The 19,943-nt window shown below is 39.7% G+C and overlaps 1 protein-coding gene across 8 annotated transcripts in view; it reads right to left on the bottom strand.

Moving 5' to 3' along the window:
• Positions 1 to 17,079, bottom strand: part of scai (suppressor of cancer cell invasion) — a 32,017-nt gene extending 14,938 nt beyond the window's left edge. The window contains exons 1-3 of one of the 8 annotated variants that reach the window (XR_002197851.3): positions 16,589 to 17,079; positions 15,831 to 15,887; positions 8,095 to 8,219 (exon numbers count right to left, since the gene is read on the bottom strand). Coding sequence is in view for 7 of the 8 variants with exons in the window: in XM_020053674.3 (XP_019909233.1) it covers positions 8,095 to 8,201 (107 nt within the window). In the remaining variant the exon portion in view is untranslated. Of the gene's footprint in view, positions 1 to 8,094; positions 8,220 to 15,830; positions 15,888 to 16,107 lie in introns of all 8 variants that reach the window. The other 7 variants (XM_020053674.3, XM_020053672.3, XM_020053673.3 and 4 more) reach the window with 7 other exon arrangements.
• Positions 17,080 to 19,943: the final 2,864 nt, after the last annotated feature.

Here is a 19,943-nt window from a genome sequence, read left to right as displayed (position 1 = left end):
ATGGGCTTTATAAATAAATTTGATTGAAATAAATTTGATAATACCATGTAGTTACATTTGTAATTAATTACCTACCTAGGAATAAGCAACAGATAAGAAACCCAATAATCTGTTACAGGACCCAGACATGGGACCAGGTAGGCAGATTATATGACCTTGAAAACAGAATAAATAATGACAGATCGATTGTGCAGGTTTGTAGGAAAAGTTTCTTAATATTTATTAAAGCTCTTTTTTTATGTACTCTTTCTGATAGTACATTCATATACATTACATGTTCCATGTGTAGTGAATAATACAGTTAAGTTCATACAATTTCTAATAATACATTCTCAAAAACATCTGAGTAGCGCGTGCCACTTTTCCATGCATTTGATGTCAATTATGTTAGCATAGCTAGCTTCTCGGATAGCCAAAACAGAACAGCGCACCCAAATTCAATATAAGTTATAAAATTCATAATTCAATACCTGCCAAAAGATTGTAGTCATCTACTAACAATTGATCAAGAAATAGTGTTTGACACTTCACAAACCTGTAACACTGGATAAATAATACGACAGAACGACTAGAATGCTAGATGGTTTGGGTTCTCCTACAGATTAGAGATCGCCTGAGCCTACTCCCCAAACACAGTGGTCCTGTGCTCGCTAGTACCCCCTAGTGGTTGTATGAGGTATAAGTGGTTCTCAATGACCTCCAGTAGACTTTCTCACTTAAAAAAAAAACTGAATACAACAAAGCCATAAAATAACATTTCTACAAATATCAGGAACAAAAACACACAATCGTGATCAAACAGTAAATTAGAAAGGAATGACACTGTTCATACATAACATTTGATTGTTTGAAGAGAACATTGCAGCCAGGCATTAAGCATTGGAAATTAGACTAGTGTTTGTCGGTTAAAAATGCATGCTTTTCTTGATTACCAACCTATTATTTTATACCTCCTATTTTAGACAGAATGTGTAATATGTCGTTTCTATAAACATATGCACAATCATTAAGTAGAATTTCTCTCACCTCCGAAATCTGGAGAGCAGGCTTTGTTTGAGGCTCAGCATCTAGTGGTAGGAGTGACAGCTACTTTAGGTTCCAGCGGTAGGAGTGACAACTACGTTAGTATTAGCTAGAGACAATATCTTTGGTCTAGTTGTTCGTATGGTGCAACAGAGCCGACTGCAAAAGTGTAATTCCAAAATGTTTTATGTTTAGAAATTACTGCTTGTTTTTCCACAAGTCTAATACCCTAAACCAATAAATAATTTTTCTATTTTAATTATAATGTAATACCTGTGGTATTACAATGTTAATGCAGTTCTTAATATGTACTTACATAGCAATGGCATAGTAATAAGTCTCAATTTAAGGGAAAATTTTACCATTATTTTGTATATATGCCAGCTGTAAAAAATCCCAAACTTCAGAACAGTACAATTAAGAGATAGCTAAAGGTCTTAAGAGAGAAGCTTACAAAATGTACTATTAAAAAATTCCAACATGAATTCAAGTAAAATAGACCAAAAAGGAAATGTACTCATGACTAATAGTCTTCACCCAGTACTGGCGGTACAGGATTGGCCAGTTCTAAGTCTGACTCCTCTTTCAACTGTACTAAGGAGTTTTCCTAGCTACTGGGCATTCATTCTTCTTGTTGCTGGGCCTTTGGGGTTTCTGGCTGGGTATCTGTAAAAGCACTTTGCGACAACTGCTTATTTAAAACGGGCTTTCAAAAATAAATGTGACCAATTGATTAAAAATGTGATTTAAGTAACTCCTACCTTATAGAACAATGCAATTCACAATAAATTAACGTGAATATGATTCTTGTCCATTTGGCTTCACTAGCCTCGCATTGGAAACTACAGCATGTGGGTAAGTAAAAAAATAATCTCTTTGCTCAAACTCATGCCATTGTTTCCCTGGCAACCCTAAATTCTGATGTGGGGGGCAGGGGGGGGGGGGGGGGGGGGTTGTGTTAACAATCACCCAGTGTGACCATTACTATAAAGCCCTGTCATGCAGTGTGCAGAGAGCTTTCCCCACAGTGTAAGACGTTCCTGACCTTTGGGATGAATTCAAGTTTGTGAAATATTGCGTTGGAGGGTTTATTGGACATTAATTACTCCTGTTTACCTTGGCTTGTGTCGACTGAAAATGGAACAGGCAATTATCATAAACACCCCCCCCCCCCCCCCGTAACGCCATCCCTCCCATGTCAAAACAAAGGGTATCCATGCCAACTAGCGCAGTGAGACAGAGATTTCACAAATGTGCCAGCCAAGCTGCTGATGTCTGACAACACTGTAGCAGTGAAGTAATAATTGCAAACAGCCACAACACTTGTGCCTGGCAACACTGTCGAGATGCAATTAAATAACACATTGTTCCCCCCTCGCCTCCATGGCAGTGTTCGTTCCAGCGTCACGCCACTCCAGCTTCGAGGAAAAAAAAAAAGCCTACATCACAGGAACGAGAGGAATGGAGGGTTTACTAAGAAAGGTACCAAAGCAAATCAATCCCAAGCTCTCCGACAGTCATTAAAGGCACACGTTCCTACTGTAGGCATTCAATTAGGGACAGGGGGACAGAGTGGGGGAGGGAGACGGAAAGTGAGAGGGAGGGAGAGAGAGTGCTCTGGCAAACGAGCGAGAAGATACAGCCTGCAGCTACTGACATACCCAGTCTAAAAATAGACTAGAAATGACTGATTAACTCCAAACACAACCGGCCGGCCACACGAGATGGGTTGAACACCGTCTGACATGAATCACGTTCCATGTTAGCGGTTTGGAGCGTGCGTACACTTGTATGGGAAGTGACATATTGATTAAGAGAAAATCTTGACCCAACAGTGAGTTTTGGAGGAAAAACGGACGACGTGCCACGTAAAGTTGACAAATATTCTTTAAATTGGGTTTGGTACACAATTACTTCAGGTCTAAGCACCATTTCCTGAATATAAAAAGTTGGTTTCTGCAATAAAATCTAAAAAAAAAAAAAGTTTGGAGCACTTTTTTAAAAGAGTTCTGGTACATGGAACGGTGATTAGGAGAGTACTATTGTCCACCCCTCTTTGGGTAATATAGATCACGACCCCTTGTACAGTAAAAGAGGCGGGGTTTCCATGATTCTCGTCTTTTCACTTGACGAAAAAGTCAGTAATCGTCACCTATATTGATAGTTATTGTATCAATGTCATTCACAAACGAAAGATGTATATTGTTGTGCTATGAAATGAAATAGCTTTGGCAGTGTAAAGTCCTTATTCAGTCATATTAACAATTGCTCAACTCTTATGACAATTCCAAGTAGTAATTTAGTAGATACTAGTAAGCCTATTACTGGCTAATAAGCTGTTAAAACGGCAACTGGCAAACACCATACAGTTCATTGATGCCATTTGTGGCCTGGCCAAACTAGGCTTGCCTAGTTACTTTTCTTGTTTTCTAATCAAATAATCAGTAGTTACTCAACTAATGAAGCCTAATTTTATGCAAACCCCTTTTAAGCATTTATGTGCACAGAATCAAGATTACACATTGGGTATAGAAAATAATCACCCCCCTTTAAAATAATCACATTTTGTTGCTTTGCAGCCTGAAATGAAAACGGACAAAAACAATTTCTGTTTTATTCAGCTGTATTTACAACTTATAACATCCAAGTGAAAGATATAATACCAACTTGTCGGAAAAAAAATGTACAAATTAGCTCAGCATGAAACAAGCTTTTCCTGAAGCATTTCAGTGCAACTGAAGAAAACAATCAACTACAGGTGGCAAGGCATTGTCAAAAGATCTCCGGGATAAAGTTGTGGACAGGCACAAGTCAGGAGATGGATACAAAAAATGTCAAAGGCTTTATCAGTGCCTAGAAGCACAGTGAAGTCTATTATTAAGAAGTGGAAGGTATTTGGTACAACACAGACACTCCCTGGGTCAGGACGTCACTCCAAAACGCACCTTGAAGATTCTAAGGCCACGTGGAAAAAGGTGTTATGGTCAGATGAGACTAAAATGGAATTATTTGGCCTCAACGCCAAATGAAATGTCTGGCAAAAATCCAATACAACTCACCATCAGAATAACACCATTCCTACAGTAAAGCATGGAGGTGGTAATACCACGTTATGGGGTTGTTTCTCTGCAGCAGGGACTGGAGCACTTGTCAGGATAGAAGGAAAAATGGATGGGGCAAAATTCTGTCAAATTCTTGAGAAAAATCTGCTGTTCTCTGCCAGAAAGTTGTCAATGGGAAGAAGATTTACCTTCCAACATGACAATGACCCAAAGCACACAGCAAAACTGACCACACAGTGGTTGAAGGAGAAAAAGGTGAATGTCCTTGCATGGCCTAGTCAGAGTCTGGACTTAAACCCCATTGAAAATCTGTGGAATGACTTGAAGACAGCAGTCCACAAACGGTCACCATCAAATTTAACTGAACTTGAGCAGTTCTGCAAAGAAGAGTGGTCAAATATTGCAACGTCTAGATGTGCAAAGTTAGTATCAATCAATCAATCAAATTTTATTTGTAAAGCGCCTTACAACAGCCAAAAGGTGCACAAGGATGCTTTCCATTAAAAGCTTCAGTAGACAACAGAATATAAAAAATATTAAAACATATAAAAATATAAGCTAAATAAAGAAAAATGTATATATACACATATATATATACACATACCACCGCATACACGCATACACACGCATACACACGCATACACACGCATACACACGCATACACACGCATACACACGCATACACATAAAATATATAAAATGAGCAGTCGAGTCAGAGATTACGTGTTAAAAGCCTGTCTGAACAGATGTGTTTTCAACTGCGATTTAAAAACACTGAAAACGGTGATGTTTCGCAGGGATGGTGGTAAAGCGTTACACAGAGTTTGTAGAGACATATCCCAACAGACTAAAGGCTGTAATTAAAGCAAAAGGTTGTTCAACAAAATACTAACACAAGTGGGTGATCCTTTTTCCAACTCAGAGATTGTTTTTTTTATTTCTTTCTGACATGTTGGTGTTATATCTTTTACTTGGATGTTATAAGTTGCACTGAGTAAAATCAGCTGAATGAAACAAAAACTGTGTCTGTCTTCATTTCAGGCTGCAAAGCAACAAAATGTGATTATTTTAAAGGGGGGTGATTATTTTCTATACCCACTGTACCTACCTCTTTTTGATCTGCGTTTGAAGCCGGGGTGTACCGTTTAACAGATATGGCCTGGGGTTGTTTGTGGTTTTGCAAAATAAATGTCAAAAGAGATATTCTTAATTTTACACTGAACTAAAGTATGAGTCATTTGCCACAAAAAAAAAATGTAAGGCAGAAAGTGATTTTAACAACAAAATGTTAAGAGAACTGGCCATTCCAAATCAATTCTCTGACCTATATATGTTCCCTTTGGATCAGTTTGGGGTCCTGCAGATAGACACTTGTATCTTAGGGACAGATGCTTATAAGTAAATCACTCCTTATCAGCGAAGCATCCCTAGAGGATGGTTGGAATAGCAGACGGAGGGGTGTCTATTTTTCCTTAACATTATAAGCACCCATTAATGGTTTGTTCTGCTGTCACCAATGAAACATTTTACAAGAAATTGAGGAAAGTGTGTGTGGTGAAGAAATACTGTGTCTCTTTACATATGGTACTCTCCCATCTTCCTCTAATTTGTTTGCATTCATTCATTTTTAATATATAGGTGTATTGCTTGAGCATGCATTGAAATGCCTTACCAAAATGGTACCAAACACAGACCTATAAAAAGCACATTTGGGGTAATCTGATAGAGGACTAGTGATTTCCTAAACACACACATATGTTTTTGGTGAAGTCAAACAGAATGTCAGCAGTGTTTCACATTCACTGATTGTGACAATAATTCAGATGTATTGATAAATCTTTCCAATTCCATTCAAACACCCATTCCCAATAAGAATAATTATTTTTAGGATTTGTTTTTTTAAATGTAGTGACATATTTGGTCAGAGTTTCACATATTTTCACGCAGATCCAAAATCCACAGCCACCAACTGTGATTTGACCGAGGATCTAGCCACGATGAATGCATAACTGACCCAGTAAAATACTGAATTGAATCTGGGGAAATCCAATTTGTGTATATAAATGGCTAGTAGACTGGAGCTGGTTGTTTGTTCATTTACCTTGCATATAAGCCAATTAATTTCTATTCATATGCAGGCGAGTGGCTATTGCTCTGTATGCACCCACACAATGTCAGAATACCAAAGCAAAAGCTGAATAAAGTTAGGGATACAAAAGCTGTTTATTGTAAATTATACAAGGATTTGATGTGAGAATTGTGTCCAATATGACTAGATGTCATGAAAAAGTGGATTTATTTACCCATTCAAGTTTGATATTTAGCAATGTGAAACCTAGACCAAAGACATACCAATGGAACAAATGCTCAAAGTTTGATTAAAACAATAGCTTTGAAATGTGGCTTTAAAAATGTTCTATACCAATGCTGCATTGATTCACAGATCGTATTGATTTCAAATATAAACATTTAATAAAAACAGATCGCTTCTGGGACCGTGGGAACATTTAAATACTATTTTCAGTTATCACAAAAGTTCCATGCATTGAGAGGATTCATACTTAGTGTTTCAAGTTTTTACTTTGATGCTATTCATAACTGCGTGGGAAATTAAGTTGTGAAGCCAAAAATGGATGCATGGGTCTTTAATTTGTTGAGAAACGCTGAATGGCTAATGCCAAAAAAGCTGTGTCAACCATACACTAAAAGTAAAGCCATCATCATTCATGAATAAATTGCAAAAATCAACAAATCCATTGCCATTTATAATGTTTTGTTGTCGCATTTAACTTCCAACACTGGTGTGATAAAGCACCTTTCCTCAGTAGCTGACCATATGTTTAGGTTTATAGACCATACAACAAATTACCAGCTGAAGGGCAGTTCAACTGGATTGCCCCAATTCACGTAAAAAATTCCCACTTCCCACTTAACAAACGCACCATTACACCACCTTCTTCAGTTTCAAAAGTGAACTTGAATCTCCTATAAAGGGGTCATGTCTGCAACACAGTATTTCTCATTTCCCTCTGAGGTAATGTTTCTGTATTCCACCCAGGTAAGGACACACTGACCAACAGATAGGCATGGCTGGCGTATTCACAGAGAGGGTTGTCAACTACAGTTTTCTAAAACAGGGAGAAAACAGTGCGCATATCTACAGTTAAAAACCAAAGACAAATACATTTTTAAAAGTAAATTAATAAAGCATATCTTCCTCTCTTAAAATATATTTGGCCCGGTCAGGAGGCTGCTTAAATAGCATGATCAAAACACAGGTGCAATTTGTGCTGGGGACAATAAAAGGCCACTCAAATGTGCCGCGAAGTGAACAACACAATACTATTGATGTCTCAGCTTTTGAATGGGCGGTGCAGTTGGCATGCTGGCTGCATTAATGTCCAACGTAGTGGGGGAGTGAATTGAATATGAATTTTGCCTCCAAAACAGTTTTTGAGAGAATTTGGCAGTACATTGAAATGGCCTCAGACTCACAGACCTGGGCCTGGTTTCCCAAAGCACTAGGTGACTAGGATGATGGTAAGATACACCCAAGTGCCTCGTTACCTTATCGGTGCATTTTCCTAAAGTGTTCTAAATTAATTGTTCACGAGTTAAGACTACGTGCATCGTTAAAACGTCGTAAGAGCAGCGTTATCGGGAAACCGGGGCCTGGTCTAACAGCCCAGGACTTACACAACTAGCTATTTCGCTACATGTTTAAGCACAATAACACACAGCCTGATGTCACAAGGATATGTACACAACTTCTTGATTCTGAAAATGTCCAGTTCATCCATTGCACATGCTTTTTTCCAGCTCAGATTAACTCAAGAGGCATTTAACATATCGTAGGTAGCCATATTCAAAAAAGTGTTAAAATGTACTGATCATTTATTAATTCAGGTCAACAGTGAGGACCAACCCAAGATCCAGTACACAACCGCTCAGTAAGTATGTGTAACATTACGCCTTTAAATCAACAGTCACAAATCAATAGATAGACTGACCTGAGGCCATTGAAGAGTTGTTTCGACTTGTCCAGCAGGTAGCAGAAGTCTGTGACTGTCTTTCTTTCACCCAATGGGATGTCATCATCAGCCCCAGCTCCAGTCATGGCACCTGCTTCTTAGCCCTGACAAAATGACAGCATCTTTGACTTGACAGAGAAAATTTTAAATGTACATATTTTCTGGTGTATATCATTTTTATCCAACAATTCCTTTCAAAACCCATATTAAAAAGAAATTCAATTAAAGATTGTTTAACAAAAGCCTTAAAAACATCACAGTATAACACATAAAAGTCAGGGATATCAATCTGTCCAGTTAGGAAGCATAAGCTATTGTGAATCTACGTCACCCGTTTCCATACAAATGAAAGCAAGACTACCCCGAAAAAGGGAATGATTATGCAGGTGGTGGCCACAGACAATTGCTCTCTCCTTATCCTTCTTGACTGATTCTTCTCTAGTTTTGCTAAAGTCCTTGTCACTACTGGTAGCATGAGAGGTTACCTGTAGCCCATTCAGGTTACACAGGTAGTCCAACTCCTCCAGGATGTGCACAACCCCTAGATAGGGCCACAGCGTCACTGGACCCCCGTCTCAGCCCCAAGGTCTTACGCTGCTATATTATTGTGCCAGGGGAGGAGGGTCTGTTCTCCTTATTATAAATCCTTGTAAAAGCATTTTCTAAATTGTCCTTGTCTCCTACCCTGTTGTAAACGTAGGAGGACATGAGGTCTTGGCCCACACCTCTGGAGTACCAGGCTTGAAAGACTCGTCGCTGTCCCTGTCCAATGTCCTCCTGGTTGTGTTGCAGATCAAGAAGATACCTGACGATTTCAGCTGCCACTTTGCTGACCCTGGGTTGTCCCTGTCCATCTGGTCATGCTTCTGACCTGGACTAAGTTTAAATAGACTCTGCACTCAGCCCACATGCATTTATTTATTACTACAACTTGTACTCTTAATATGTTCACCGGGCACAGCCAAAAGAGGAAGGGTCACCCCTCTGAGCCTGGTTCCTCTCTAGGTTTCTTCCTAAATTTCAACCATCTTAGGGAGTTTTTCTTAGCCACTGAAATTCAACATTGTTGTTGTTTGCTCCTTGGGGTTTAAGGTCGGGTGTTATGTAAAAGCATTTTGTAACTGCTGATGTAAAAAGGGCTTCATAAATAAATGTGATTGATTGACATCCATATGTGCTGTCGCTAGAAGGTTTGCTGTCTCCCAGTACAGTCTGAAGAGCATGGACGGGATACCAGGATATGGGCCGTTACACAAGGAGAGCTGGACAGGGACATAGAAGGGCATCAACCCAGCAGCAGGACCACTATCTGCTCCTTTGTGTGAGGAGGAACAGGAGGAGCAGTGCCAGATCCCTATAAAATTACTTCCGGCAAGCTACTGGTGCGCATGTTTCTGACCAAACTGTCATAAACAAATTCCATGAGGGTGGCATGAGGGTCGATGTCCTCTAGTGGGACCTTTGCTCACAGCCTAGCACTGTGCAGCTCAATTGGCATTTGAACACCAGAATTGGCTGGTTCACACTGAGCACGTGAATGACATGAAAGAGTCTGGAGACACTGAGGTGAACGTTATGCTGCCTGTAACATCATCCAGCATGACAGGTTTGGCGGTGGGTCAGTGATGGTCTGGGGAGGCATATCCTTGTAGGGTCGCACAGACCTCCACATGCTAGCCAACAGTACCCTGACTGCTGTTAGGTACCAGGATGAAATCCTCAGACCCTTCGTCAGACCTTACGCTGGTGCAGTTGGCCCTGGGGTCCTCCTGATGCAGGACAATGCCCGGCCTCATGTGACCAGGGTGTGTAGGCAGTTCCTGGATGACAAAGGAATTGATGCCATTGACTGGCACTCACGTTCCCCAGATCTGAATCAAACTGAGAACCTCTGGGACGTTATGTATCAGTGTATCCAACGCCGCCAAGTAGCACCACAGACTGTCCAGGAGCTCACTGATGCCCTGATCCAGGTCTGGGAGGAGATCCCCCAGGACATCCTCCTCCGTCTCATCAGGAGCATGTCCAGACATTGTTGGGAGTGCATACAGGTACGTGGGGTCATACACACTACTGAGTCACATTATTGTTATTATTGTTGCCATGATGAAATTCACACAAGTTGGAACAGCCTGTGATTTCAATTGTTTACTTAGATTTTTGGTGTGAGTTTGAATGCAGCCCTGAATTAGTTGTTACATAATTTAGTTCTCAAACAATTACACAATGTACAGTAAAGATTTTCAATAGATTTTTAATATATTTAGTTAATCATGACCCAATGTGTGGTTTACTGCAAGGTCCGGAAATAATTGGACACTGACAAAAGTTCTGTTAATTTGGCTGTTTACCAAAATATATTCAAGTTACAGTTAAATAGTAAAAGTTAAGCCTCTCAGTTTTAATTTGAGGGTATTCACATCCAAATAGGAGGAAGAGTTTAGGAATTACAGCTCTTTAATATGTAGTCCCCTATTTTTCAAGGGACAAAAAGGAATTGGACAATTGACTCAAAAGCTGTTTCTTGGACAGGTCTGGGCTGTTCCTTCATTACTTCTGGGGGAGGTGGGCATATCATTATCCAGATCTATCAAAGCGAAAACTTCACAAGAGCAAATACAGAAGATTCACCACAAAGTGCAAACCATTTATAAGCCTCAAGAATAGAAAGGCCATATTGGTCTCTCAAAAAACATCTAAAAAAGCCAACCCAGTTCTGGAACAACATTCTTTGAACAGAGGAAACTAAGATGAACCTGTACTGATGGGAAGAAAAAAGAATGGGGAAGGCTTGGAATGGCTCATGACCTGAAGCATGCCAGATCATCTGTAAAACACGGTGGAGGCAGTGTGATGGCATGGGCATGCATGGCTTCTAATGGCACTGGGTCACTAGTGTTTATTGATGTGACAGAAGACAAAAGCAGCCGGATGAATTCTGAAGTTGTATAGGGATTTCCGGTCTACTCAGATTCAGCCAAATTCAGCGAAGTTGAATGGAGGGTGTTTCACTTTACAGATGGACAATGACCCAAAACATATTGTGAAAGCAATCCAAAAGTTTAAGGCAAAGAAGTGGAATATTGTGCAATGGCTGAGTCAATCATATGATCACAACCCGATCGAGCATGCATTTTACTTGCTGAAGACAAAACATAAGGCAGAAAGACCCATGAACAAACAACAACTGAAGACAGCTACAGTAAAGGCCTGGAAAAAATCACAAAGGAGGAAACCCAGCGATTCGTGATGTCCATGCGTTCCAGACATTGCTTGCAAAGGATTCTCAACAAAGTATAACAATTAAAATTCCAAAATTCCAATTATATTTGAGCCCCTGAAATAATGGGACTGTGTATGAAAATGGTTGCAATTCCTAAACATTTCATACACTATTTTTGTTCAACCCCTTGAATTAAAGCAGAAAGTCTGCCCTTCAGTTGAATCTTAGTTGTTTCATTTCAATGACCTAAAGAGAGCTGGGACCACAGTCTCAAAGAAAACCATTAGTAACACACTACGCCGTCATGGATTAAAATCCTGCAGCGGACGCAAGGTCCCCCTGCTCAAGCCAGCACATGTCCAGGCCCGTCTGAAGTTTGACAATGACCATCTGGATGATCAAGAGGAGGAATGGGAGAAGGTCATGTGGTCTGATGAGACAAAAATAGAGCTTTTTGGTCTAAACTCCAATCGCCGTGATTGGAGGAAGAAGGATGAGTACAACCCCAAGAACACCATCCCATCCGTGAAACATGGAGGTGGAAACATTCTTTGGGGATGCTTTTCTGCAAAGGGGACAGGACGACTGCACCGTATTGAGGGGAGGATGGATGGGGCCATGTATAGCGAGATCTTGGCCAACAACCTCCTTCCCTCAGTAAGAGCATTGAAGATGGGTCGTGGCTGGGTCTTCCAGCATGGCAACGACCCGAAACACACAGCCAGGGCAACTAAGGAGTGGCTCCGTAAGAAGCATCTCAAGGTCCTGGAGTGGCCTAGCCAGTCTCCAGACCTGAACCCAATAGAAAATATTTGGCGGGAGCTGCAAGTCCGTATTGCCCAGCAAGAGCCCCAAAACCTGAAGGATCTGGAGATGTTCTGTATGGAGGAGTGGGCCAAAATCCCTGCTGCAGTGTGTGCAAAGCTGGTCAAGCACTACAGGAAACTTATGATCTCTGTAATTGCATAAAACAGTTTCTGTACCAAATATTAAGTTCTGCTTTTCTGATGTATCAAATACTTATGTCATGCAATAAAATGCAAATTAATTACTTTAAGAAACATCATAATGCGATTTTCTGGATTTTTGTTTTAGATTCCATCACTCACAGTTGAAGAGTACCTATGATAAAAATGATAGAACTCTAAATGCTTTGTAAGTGGGAAAACCTGCAAAATCGGCAATGTATCAAATACTTGTTCTCCCCACTGTACATATACTCCGGGATGCTGGCAGAGATGCAAAGAAAAAGACGTCTCAGACTGGCAAATAAAAAGTAAAGATTAAGATAGGCAAAAGAACAGACATTAGACAGAGGAAGAACTCTGTCTAGAAGGCCAGCATCCTGGAGTCGTTTCTTTACTGATTATGTTGAGACTGGTGTTTTGCAGGTACTATTTAATGAAGCTGCCAGTTGAGGACCTTTGAGGCGTCCGTTTCTCAAACTAGACACTTATATATCTCTCCTCTTGCTCAGTTGTGCAACAGGGCCTTCCACTCCTATTTCTATTCTGGTTAGAGATAGTTTGCACTGTTCTGTGATTGAGTAATACCTAACATTGTACAAGATCTTCAGTTTCTTGGCAATTTCTTGCATGGAATAGCCATATTTCAGAACAAGATTAGACTGACAAGTTTCAGAAGAAAGTGCTTTGTTTCTGGACATTTTGAGCCTGTAATCAAACCCACAAATACTGATGCTCCAGATGCTCGACTAGTCAAAATAAGTTTTATTGCTTCTTTAATCAGAACAAAAGTTTTCAGCTGTGCTAACATAATTGCAAAAGAGTTTTCTAATGATCAATTAGCCTTTTAAAATGATAAACCTGGATTAGCAAACAATGTGCTATTAGAACACAGGGCTGATGGTTGCTGATTATGGGCCTCTGTACCTCATTTCCAGCTAGAGTAATTAACAATATTAGCAATGTCTACACTGTATTTCTGATCAATTTGATGTCATTTTCATGTACAAACAAATTGCTTTTCTTTTGAAAATAAGGACATTTCTAAGTGACCCCAAACTTTTGATCGGTAGTGTATATTTAAGACAACTGCGGGAAAAGGTCAAATCATAACATTGGGTAGAACAGAAAGCCTCACTGCAGTGAGTGGCCTATTATAGGACGTTTGGTCCTTGTTAAGATGGGGGTAGTGTAGAGAAGGCCAGAAAGGCTAGAGGCTAAATAAGCAATGTTCATCTGTTAAGTCAAAGCAGTGAAGAGGGACAAAACACACACAGTCACAAAATCGTGTGTGTGTGTATATATATATATATATATATATATATATATATATATATATATATATATATATATATATATATATATATATATATATATATATATATATATATATATATATATATATATATATATATATATAGGGCAGTATAGAGACACATATACATATATATGCATCACCAGATGACCCCAAGGTCTCTATACTGCTCAACAATTTGATGTCAAGCTCTAGCGATCAGGCTCAGGCAATTACTATTTGACTTGCCAACCATCGTATACACACATCAAGGTGTGTGTCTAAGGTGTAACCAACTGTAACCACACACAAAAACATAGCGAACGTTGAATATTTTCTTTTATAAAAACAACCATTTTAGAATGGATGCAAAAACCTGCGTCTCTCCCCAGACATGTACATAGCCACCATCTTTTCCAGGTAAAACAATTTTTTCCCCTTATGTACATCAAGTTTGTCATATACTCAGACAGGGAGATGTAGCTAGTTAGTAAACTAGCAGCATTGAGTACTTTGTTATTGTTTTACACAGTTTAAACCAGGTAAGTTAACTGAGAACCAATTCTCATTTTCAGTGACTACCTTCCCAAAGGCATTGAAATCACAAGCCAATACACAAAACCACATAAATAGTATTATAAAAACAAACAGGAACAAACCCCTATATACACAAGGCAATAAGAAATAAACATCAAATGACACTGAATATTGTGAGACGCATACAGATACTAGGTGTGAGTAATTCAGCAGATAAATCTATCGGTGGTTTGTTTAGTTACCTTTTCAAGGAGTTGTGTTTGATGAACCTTGAGGGATAACCATAGTTACTACCAGAGGTGTGAGGGATAACCATAGTTACCACCAGAGGTGTGAGGGATAACCATAGTTACCACCAGAGGTGTGAGGGATAACCATAGTTACCACCAGAGGTGTGAGGGATAACCATAGTTACCACCAGAGGTGTGGACAGACAGTAAGCCTTAAGTCTATTAATTGGAATGCACCAGTTGACAGAGTCAAAAGCCTTAAACTATAATCCATAAAACAGCAGCATAACACTACTTTTTGTCTAAAGCAGATATTACGCTGTTTAGAACGTTTAGAGACACTGAGATACACCCATGGACAGTTCTGAAGCATCACCGGAGCAAAAAGAAAAAGCACAGTGGGACTGAAGATGGCGGGACTTTGTTAAACAGGCATTCAAAAACCCAAGATTGGAATTGGAGAATTTAGATGAGCCTATAACCAGAGGTCGAGCTTTTCACCTGCGTTGAAAAGAGGATGAATGAATGCTGTGGGATTACAACCATTTTGTAATTACACATTTATCAAGCAGGTGATAAGGGCTGAGATAACAGATGCAGACAACCTCTAAAAACAGGGATCCAGATCATGGAGCCTTGTTCATCTTTAAAGGTCGAGACTAAGCAACACCCTCCACACTCCCTCACCAGTATCGGATGAAAGGAAAAGCAGGGGGAGCTCAGAAAATTGGGAAGATTCAAACGCTTGGTCTGCCCTGACAAAGTCACTATTGAAGCTCTAAACAATTTTATCTTAGTGAGTATGGAATATGTTTGCATACTTGGGTGCTAAAGGTAGCTGAAATTATAATGTGTATCTTTTCATTGATTTTATCATATTGCAAAACCTTTTAGAATCAAAACCAGCAGCGGAAAACTGATGCTAGGGGGGGGGGGGGGGCAAAATAGGGCAGAAAATAAGAAATCACTCAGGCTTAGTGACCCAGCAGAAGCTCTGGTAAAACTAGTGTTTTATTCAGCAGACCAGTAGTAATACTTAAATAAATAGAATGATATAGCATATATCCAAGTGTACCAATTTTACTAATTTCAGAAATAACTTTTCAATACAAGAATATATCAAACAGGAATTTCAATGCTACACCGTCTTAGAACAAGTATCAGTTGGATCACATATGGGTTTGATTGTATTCAGATAACTGGAGAAAGGGTGAGTTGATTTAATTATAATTTTTATCAAAACAAAGCACAACCATAAAAAGAAAGAGCTTTTTAGTCAAGGACGATCCAATTTAAATATTTTACCTCACTAGACTCGAGCAGGAAAATCGTCACAATTCGTTTCATTGAAGGCATTTCTTTTCAGTGGTCATTTTGGAAGCACAAGTAGATGCTGTGTGAAAGCATCCAAATACCCAGAGCAACAATATGATATCATCAGAGGCTAGAATCTGTCATTTACTCACCTCTCAGAACAGGCCAGAACTGTGTCAAGTCCGAGTTCACTTGATAGAAGTCTACCCCTATAGGTGCGTATGCGTCTTAAAATTAGACGTTTTACATCAGGGATGTGGTGTTGAGTAGCATAAACGTGTGCAATACAGTAATGAGTTGCCGGTTACTGAAGTCTAGCAAGTTACACTTACTACAGCACACCCATAACATAGCTAGCTAGTAATGGCTAGTACTATAGTAACTACGAACAAATGTAGGTCTAGGTAGTTGTCGAAAATTATAACTTACGTTCACGTGATTTAGATAACTAGCGTGCAACTGCAAATAGTTAGTCACCAAATGGTGTGGCTGCACTCATTAATCAAATCCATAACAGAATGCATTCTACAGTAGTAACTAGTAAGCTAAATAGCTTGTTAGCTTAGCTATCGTTAACGTTGCCGTTGTAACATTTTTAGATTGCAAGCTGTTATTGAAACTATATTTGGCAATACAAAACCGTTATTAATCCCTTTCGACTATCCAATCATTTAGCAACGATCCATGTAAGTCGCTAGACATTAGAAATCCATCAATCTAGGCTGCATGATATACAGTACTAGCTAGGTAATTTAACGTCACCTAGCTGGGTACCCAACCAATTTCACCTGGCGTACTTACAGTACTAGCTATAGCTGCTAGAACATCTGGGGGTGGGAGAAGCACAACCAGAGTTAACTAGCTAAATATTTCCTCCATTAATGGTTAGCAATCAAGCTAAACTAGCTACCTGACTCACTCCTGCTGTTGCCTCCAGAGCACCTGTCGTCCCCCGGCAACCGTATCCAGGTATAAAACCGGCGTAAGTAAATGTATGAACCCTTTTAGGTCAGAGCATCCAATGCAGTGCCGCACCGTCATTTACAGCTGTTTTACCGGGCAATCAAAACGGGTGGTGCAGCAACGCGGAGAACAGTTTCCACTAACTGTACTGTAAATTCGGGTGGTTCTGAGTAGTGATGGGAAGATCGAAACCCGGGCTCCGACGAACAGTTGAGTTTACAAAGCACTACGGATTCCACACAATGTGCGGATGCTCGTTTCAAAGTGACAATAGCACGTGATCAATGACGTCCGATGCTTCGTTTGATCACGTGCTGTTCCAAAGCTAGTGGCAAAAGGCTGGCTTCTTAAGTACTGCAATGCCAGCAAGATGCTTTCAAACACCAACCTCTAGTAATGGACACCCTATCTAACCAGTTTTGGTTCGAGGCACATCATATCGTGTTTCTCGAATTATTTTATAAATGGTAACAGGTAAGATTTAGAGTGTAGAAAAACGTATGCTATTGAAGTAAATTGTTTTATGTAGTGTATAGTATGACTCTTGTCTTTATCATCCAAAACATTATAACGGATACATGGTAATACAAAAAAGTTGCTGGAAATGCGAGGGGGGATGGGATGCGAACACATGAACAATCTAAACACAGAACAGATTTTATTTATTTCTGACCAGCAGATGTCATCAGAGTGCACTGCTTTAAAGCTTCGCGTAATTAACTGTTTTTTGTCGCAGATATCTACAGTAACTCCATATTAAATCTACCTCCATAAAAATCAGAATTCAGGAAAGTAAGAGTGAAGGGCGTATAAGCTCAATCTAGTTATTCTTTCTTTTAAACAGACAGAGAATTCAAACAAATAGAAACAGCATAGAGTTAATAGAGCCAATATTTGTAAGATCTTCTGTTAAATGCGACCTAAACCTAAATTTTGCTTTTTCAACCACTTTTAGATTCTGTAAAGAAAAGCGCTAAAGAAGTTGAATTAATATTATTATTTAACAGGAAAGTTATTGAAATGTATTTTTTCTGATATTTCGTTAGTTTTCATGAGTCAGTGGTCAGGGAAGCAATGGGATGCATCTAGTGTCTCCATTATAATTTCAAAGGTGTAATGTTTTTTGGATTTCTCTGCAGAGTTTTTGCTGAAAGAGCAGTTGGTCAGATTTGAATCCATGCTGCAGCAGTATACGGACATCCTTCCACTGGGCCAACCTAGGCCATCATGCTACAGAATCTCTAAGCCCTTTGAGCATGTCACAATCCAACATTCTGATATCTGCATCATAAGGAACCTTGGCTTGGATTACCATGGAAAAGATTGTAAATATGTTCTAGAATACCACAATTCTATACAGATTATACTTAATACTGATCATAAACTACTTAACCATTCTGAAAAGGGGGCCTTTTTTTTTTTTTTTTTGAACATACACTGTATAGCTTTGGACTTGATGCAATGCCAGTGGGATTCATTTTGGTTCCCGTTGTTGTGAACTTTATTCCTGACCAGGAGTTTGACTCAGGCTGCGACTCTGGCTATTGGTCTGACTTTGACTCTGATGACAACGCTGATGTCCTCATCCAGCTCAGACGTCCTCATTCCAGCTCAGATGTCCTCCATCTCCTCCTGTTCGTTGTAGAGCCTCAGTGGCCAGGAACCGCTGACCAGAGGGCTGAGCTAGACCAGGCAGAGGCCCTGGCTAGGCTCTACAGATCTAGACTCCCAGGCTAGAAACCTAGGCTCTTAGGCTAGAGCCCTTGGCTCCCAAACCAGAGTCCTAGATTCCCAGACTACAACCTTAGCTTCCCAGGCAAGAAACTTTGTTTCTCCAAATAGAAGCCTAGTTTCACACACCAGAACCCTAGTTTCCCTAGTCAGAGCCATAGTTTCTAAGACAAGTTTCTATGTGTCTGTAGTGCATGAGGCCAGCTGTAGCAGAGCTACAGAATGGGCCACTTCTGGTCCCCCACAGTCGGCGGACACCCCCTCTAAGACGGAGACAGCATCAGAGGATTGTTTCCCCATCAATAGAGTGATCACCCCTTGCAAGAAGCCCTGGGAGTCTGACATTTCAATTAACCCAGGTCACTGTGAGATCCCCCTGAAGAGGAAATATGAGGGAAAAAATGTGTTAGCCCGAAGTATGCCTTCTGTTTCCCGGAAGAGGACCTCTGAAGAATCCGACCACAGCCCATGAAGCTCTGATTTCTGTGTCAGATGGCAGTGAACTAAAGAGGACAAGGTTCCAGTAGGGAGAGTCCCTCAACTGAATGTTTGAGTGATATTCATCTGTGACTACAACCAACTACGATCAACACAGTGAATTTATATTTTATTAATTAGGCTGAAATTAGAAATAAACAAATTGCATGTCAAAAATCAATCGTTCCTGGTTCCTTATAACTTTAGCTTTCATTTCTTCTAAAAGGCAAGACAGTCAAATATAACTAAAAGATCAAATGGATTCAGCCTCTGACAAAGGCAACACATATAGAAAATAACAACTTTACAACACAGTGAAACACAAACAACTTGCTTTTCTTAATGATATTTCAACACTAAGTTTTTGAAATGACATTATGACATTATGAAAATTATAATGCAATTTTCTGTTAGAACTGTTCGAACCTGTTTGTCTGTGAGTATTTTTGGCCAACAACTCAGACACTGACAAATAAATGATGAAAGAAATATACTAGATTTAAAAATAAACACACCCAGTAATTTTTAAATGTTTTAAAGAAATAGAGTTATAGTATATAAATGTAAATAAAAAACTGCGAAGGGGCTTTTGTCCACTGCCATTTAAGCCTCAGACACTGGTCGTCAGGCTGGTAAACAATGGTACATCCACACATAGGATATAATTTTTTTTCATCTGTAAATATTAACTTTCACTACCACACCTATGTACATGTCAGAAAAGAGCCATGCATGGTCAAAGAGCCATTCCCTTTTTGTTTGCTCTTGGAGAGCTACTATCCTGGTTCTTTTCACTCCAACCGTAATTTAGCACATTTTATTCTAATAATTAGACAGTTCATAACGGAGTTAGGCTGCATACACATGGGCTTGGAGTGAAAACAACCAGGACAGTAGCTCTCCGGGAACATGGTTGGAGAACCATGCACTAAAGTCTCAGAAAGCTTTGGTTTCCCATGACTAGTTCAGAGTTTGTTTTGTGAAGGACGGATGAATGGAAACCATGTGTTAACATTCTTAACGGAGGTGTTCGACCAGACCAATAAAGTTTGCAGTGAATTTGTCAATTTATTAAAGCCGCGGTCTGTATTATT

Source organism: Esox lucius, chromosome 14 (genome assembly GCF_011004845.1).
Source record: "Esox lucius isolate fEsoLuc1 chromosome 14, fEsoLuc1.pri, whole genome shotgun sequence".
Lineage (NCBI taxonomy): Eukaryota > Metazoa > Chordata > Actinopteri > Esociformes > Esocidae > Esox > Esox lucius.
The sequence above is the reverse complement of the archived record's forward strand: the minus strand, read 5'-3'. Positions and strand labels throughout refer to the sequence as shown.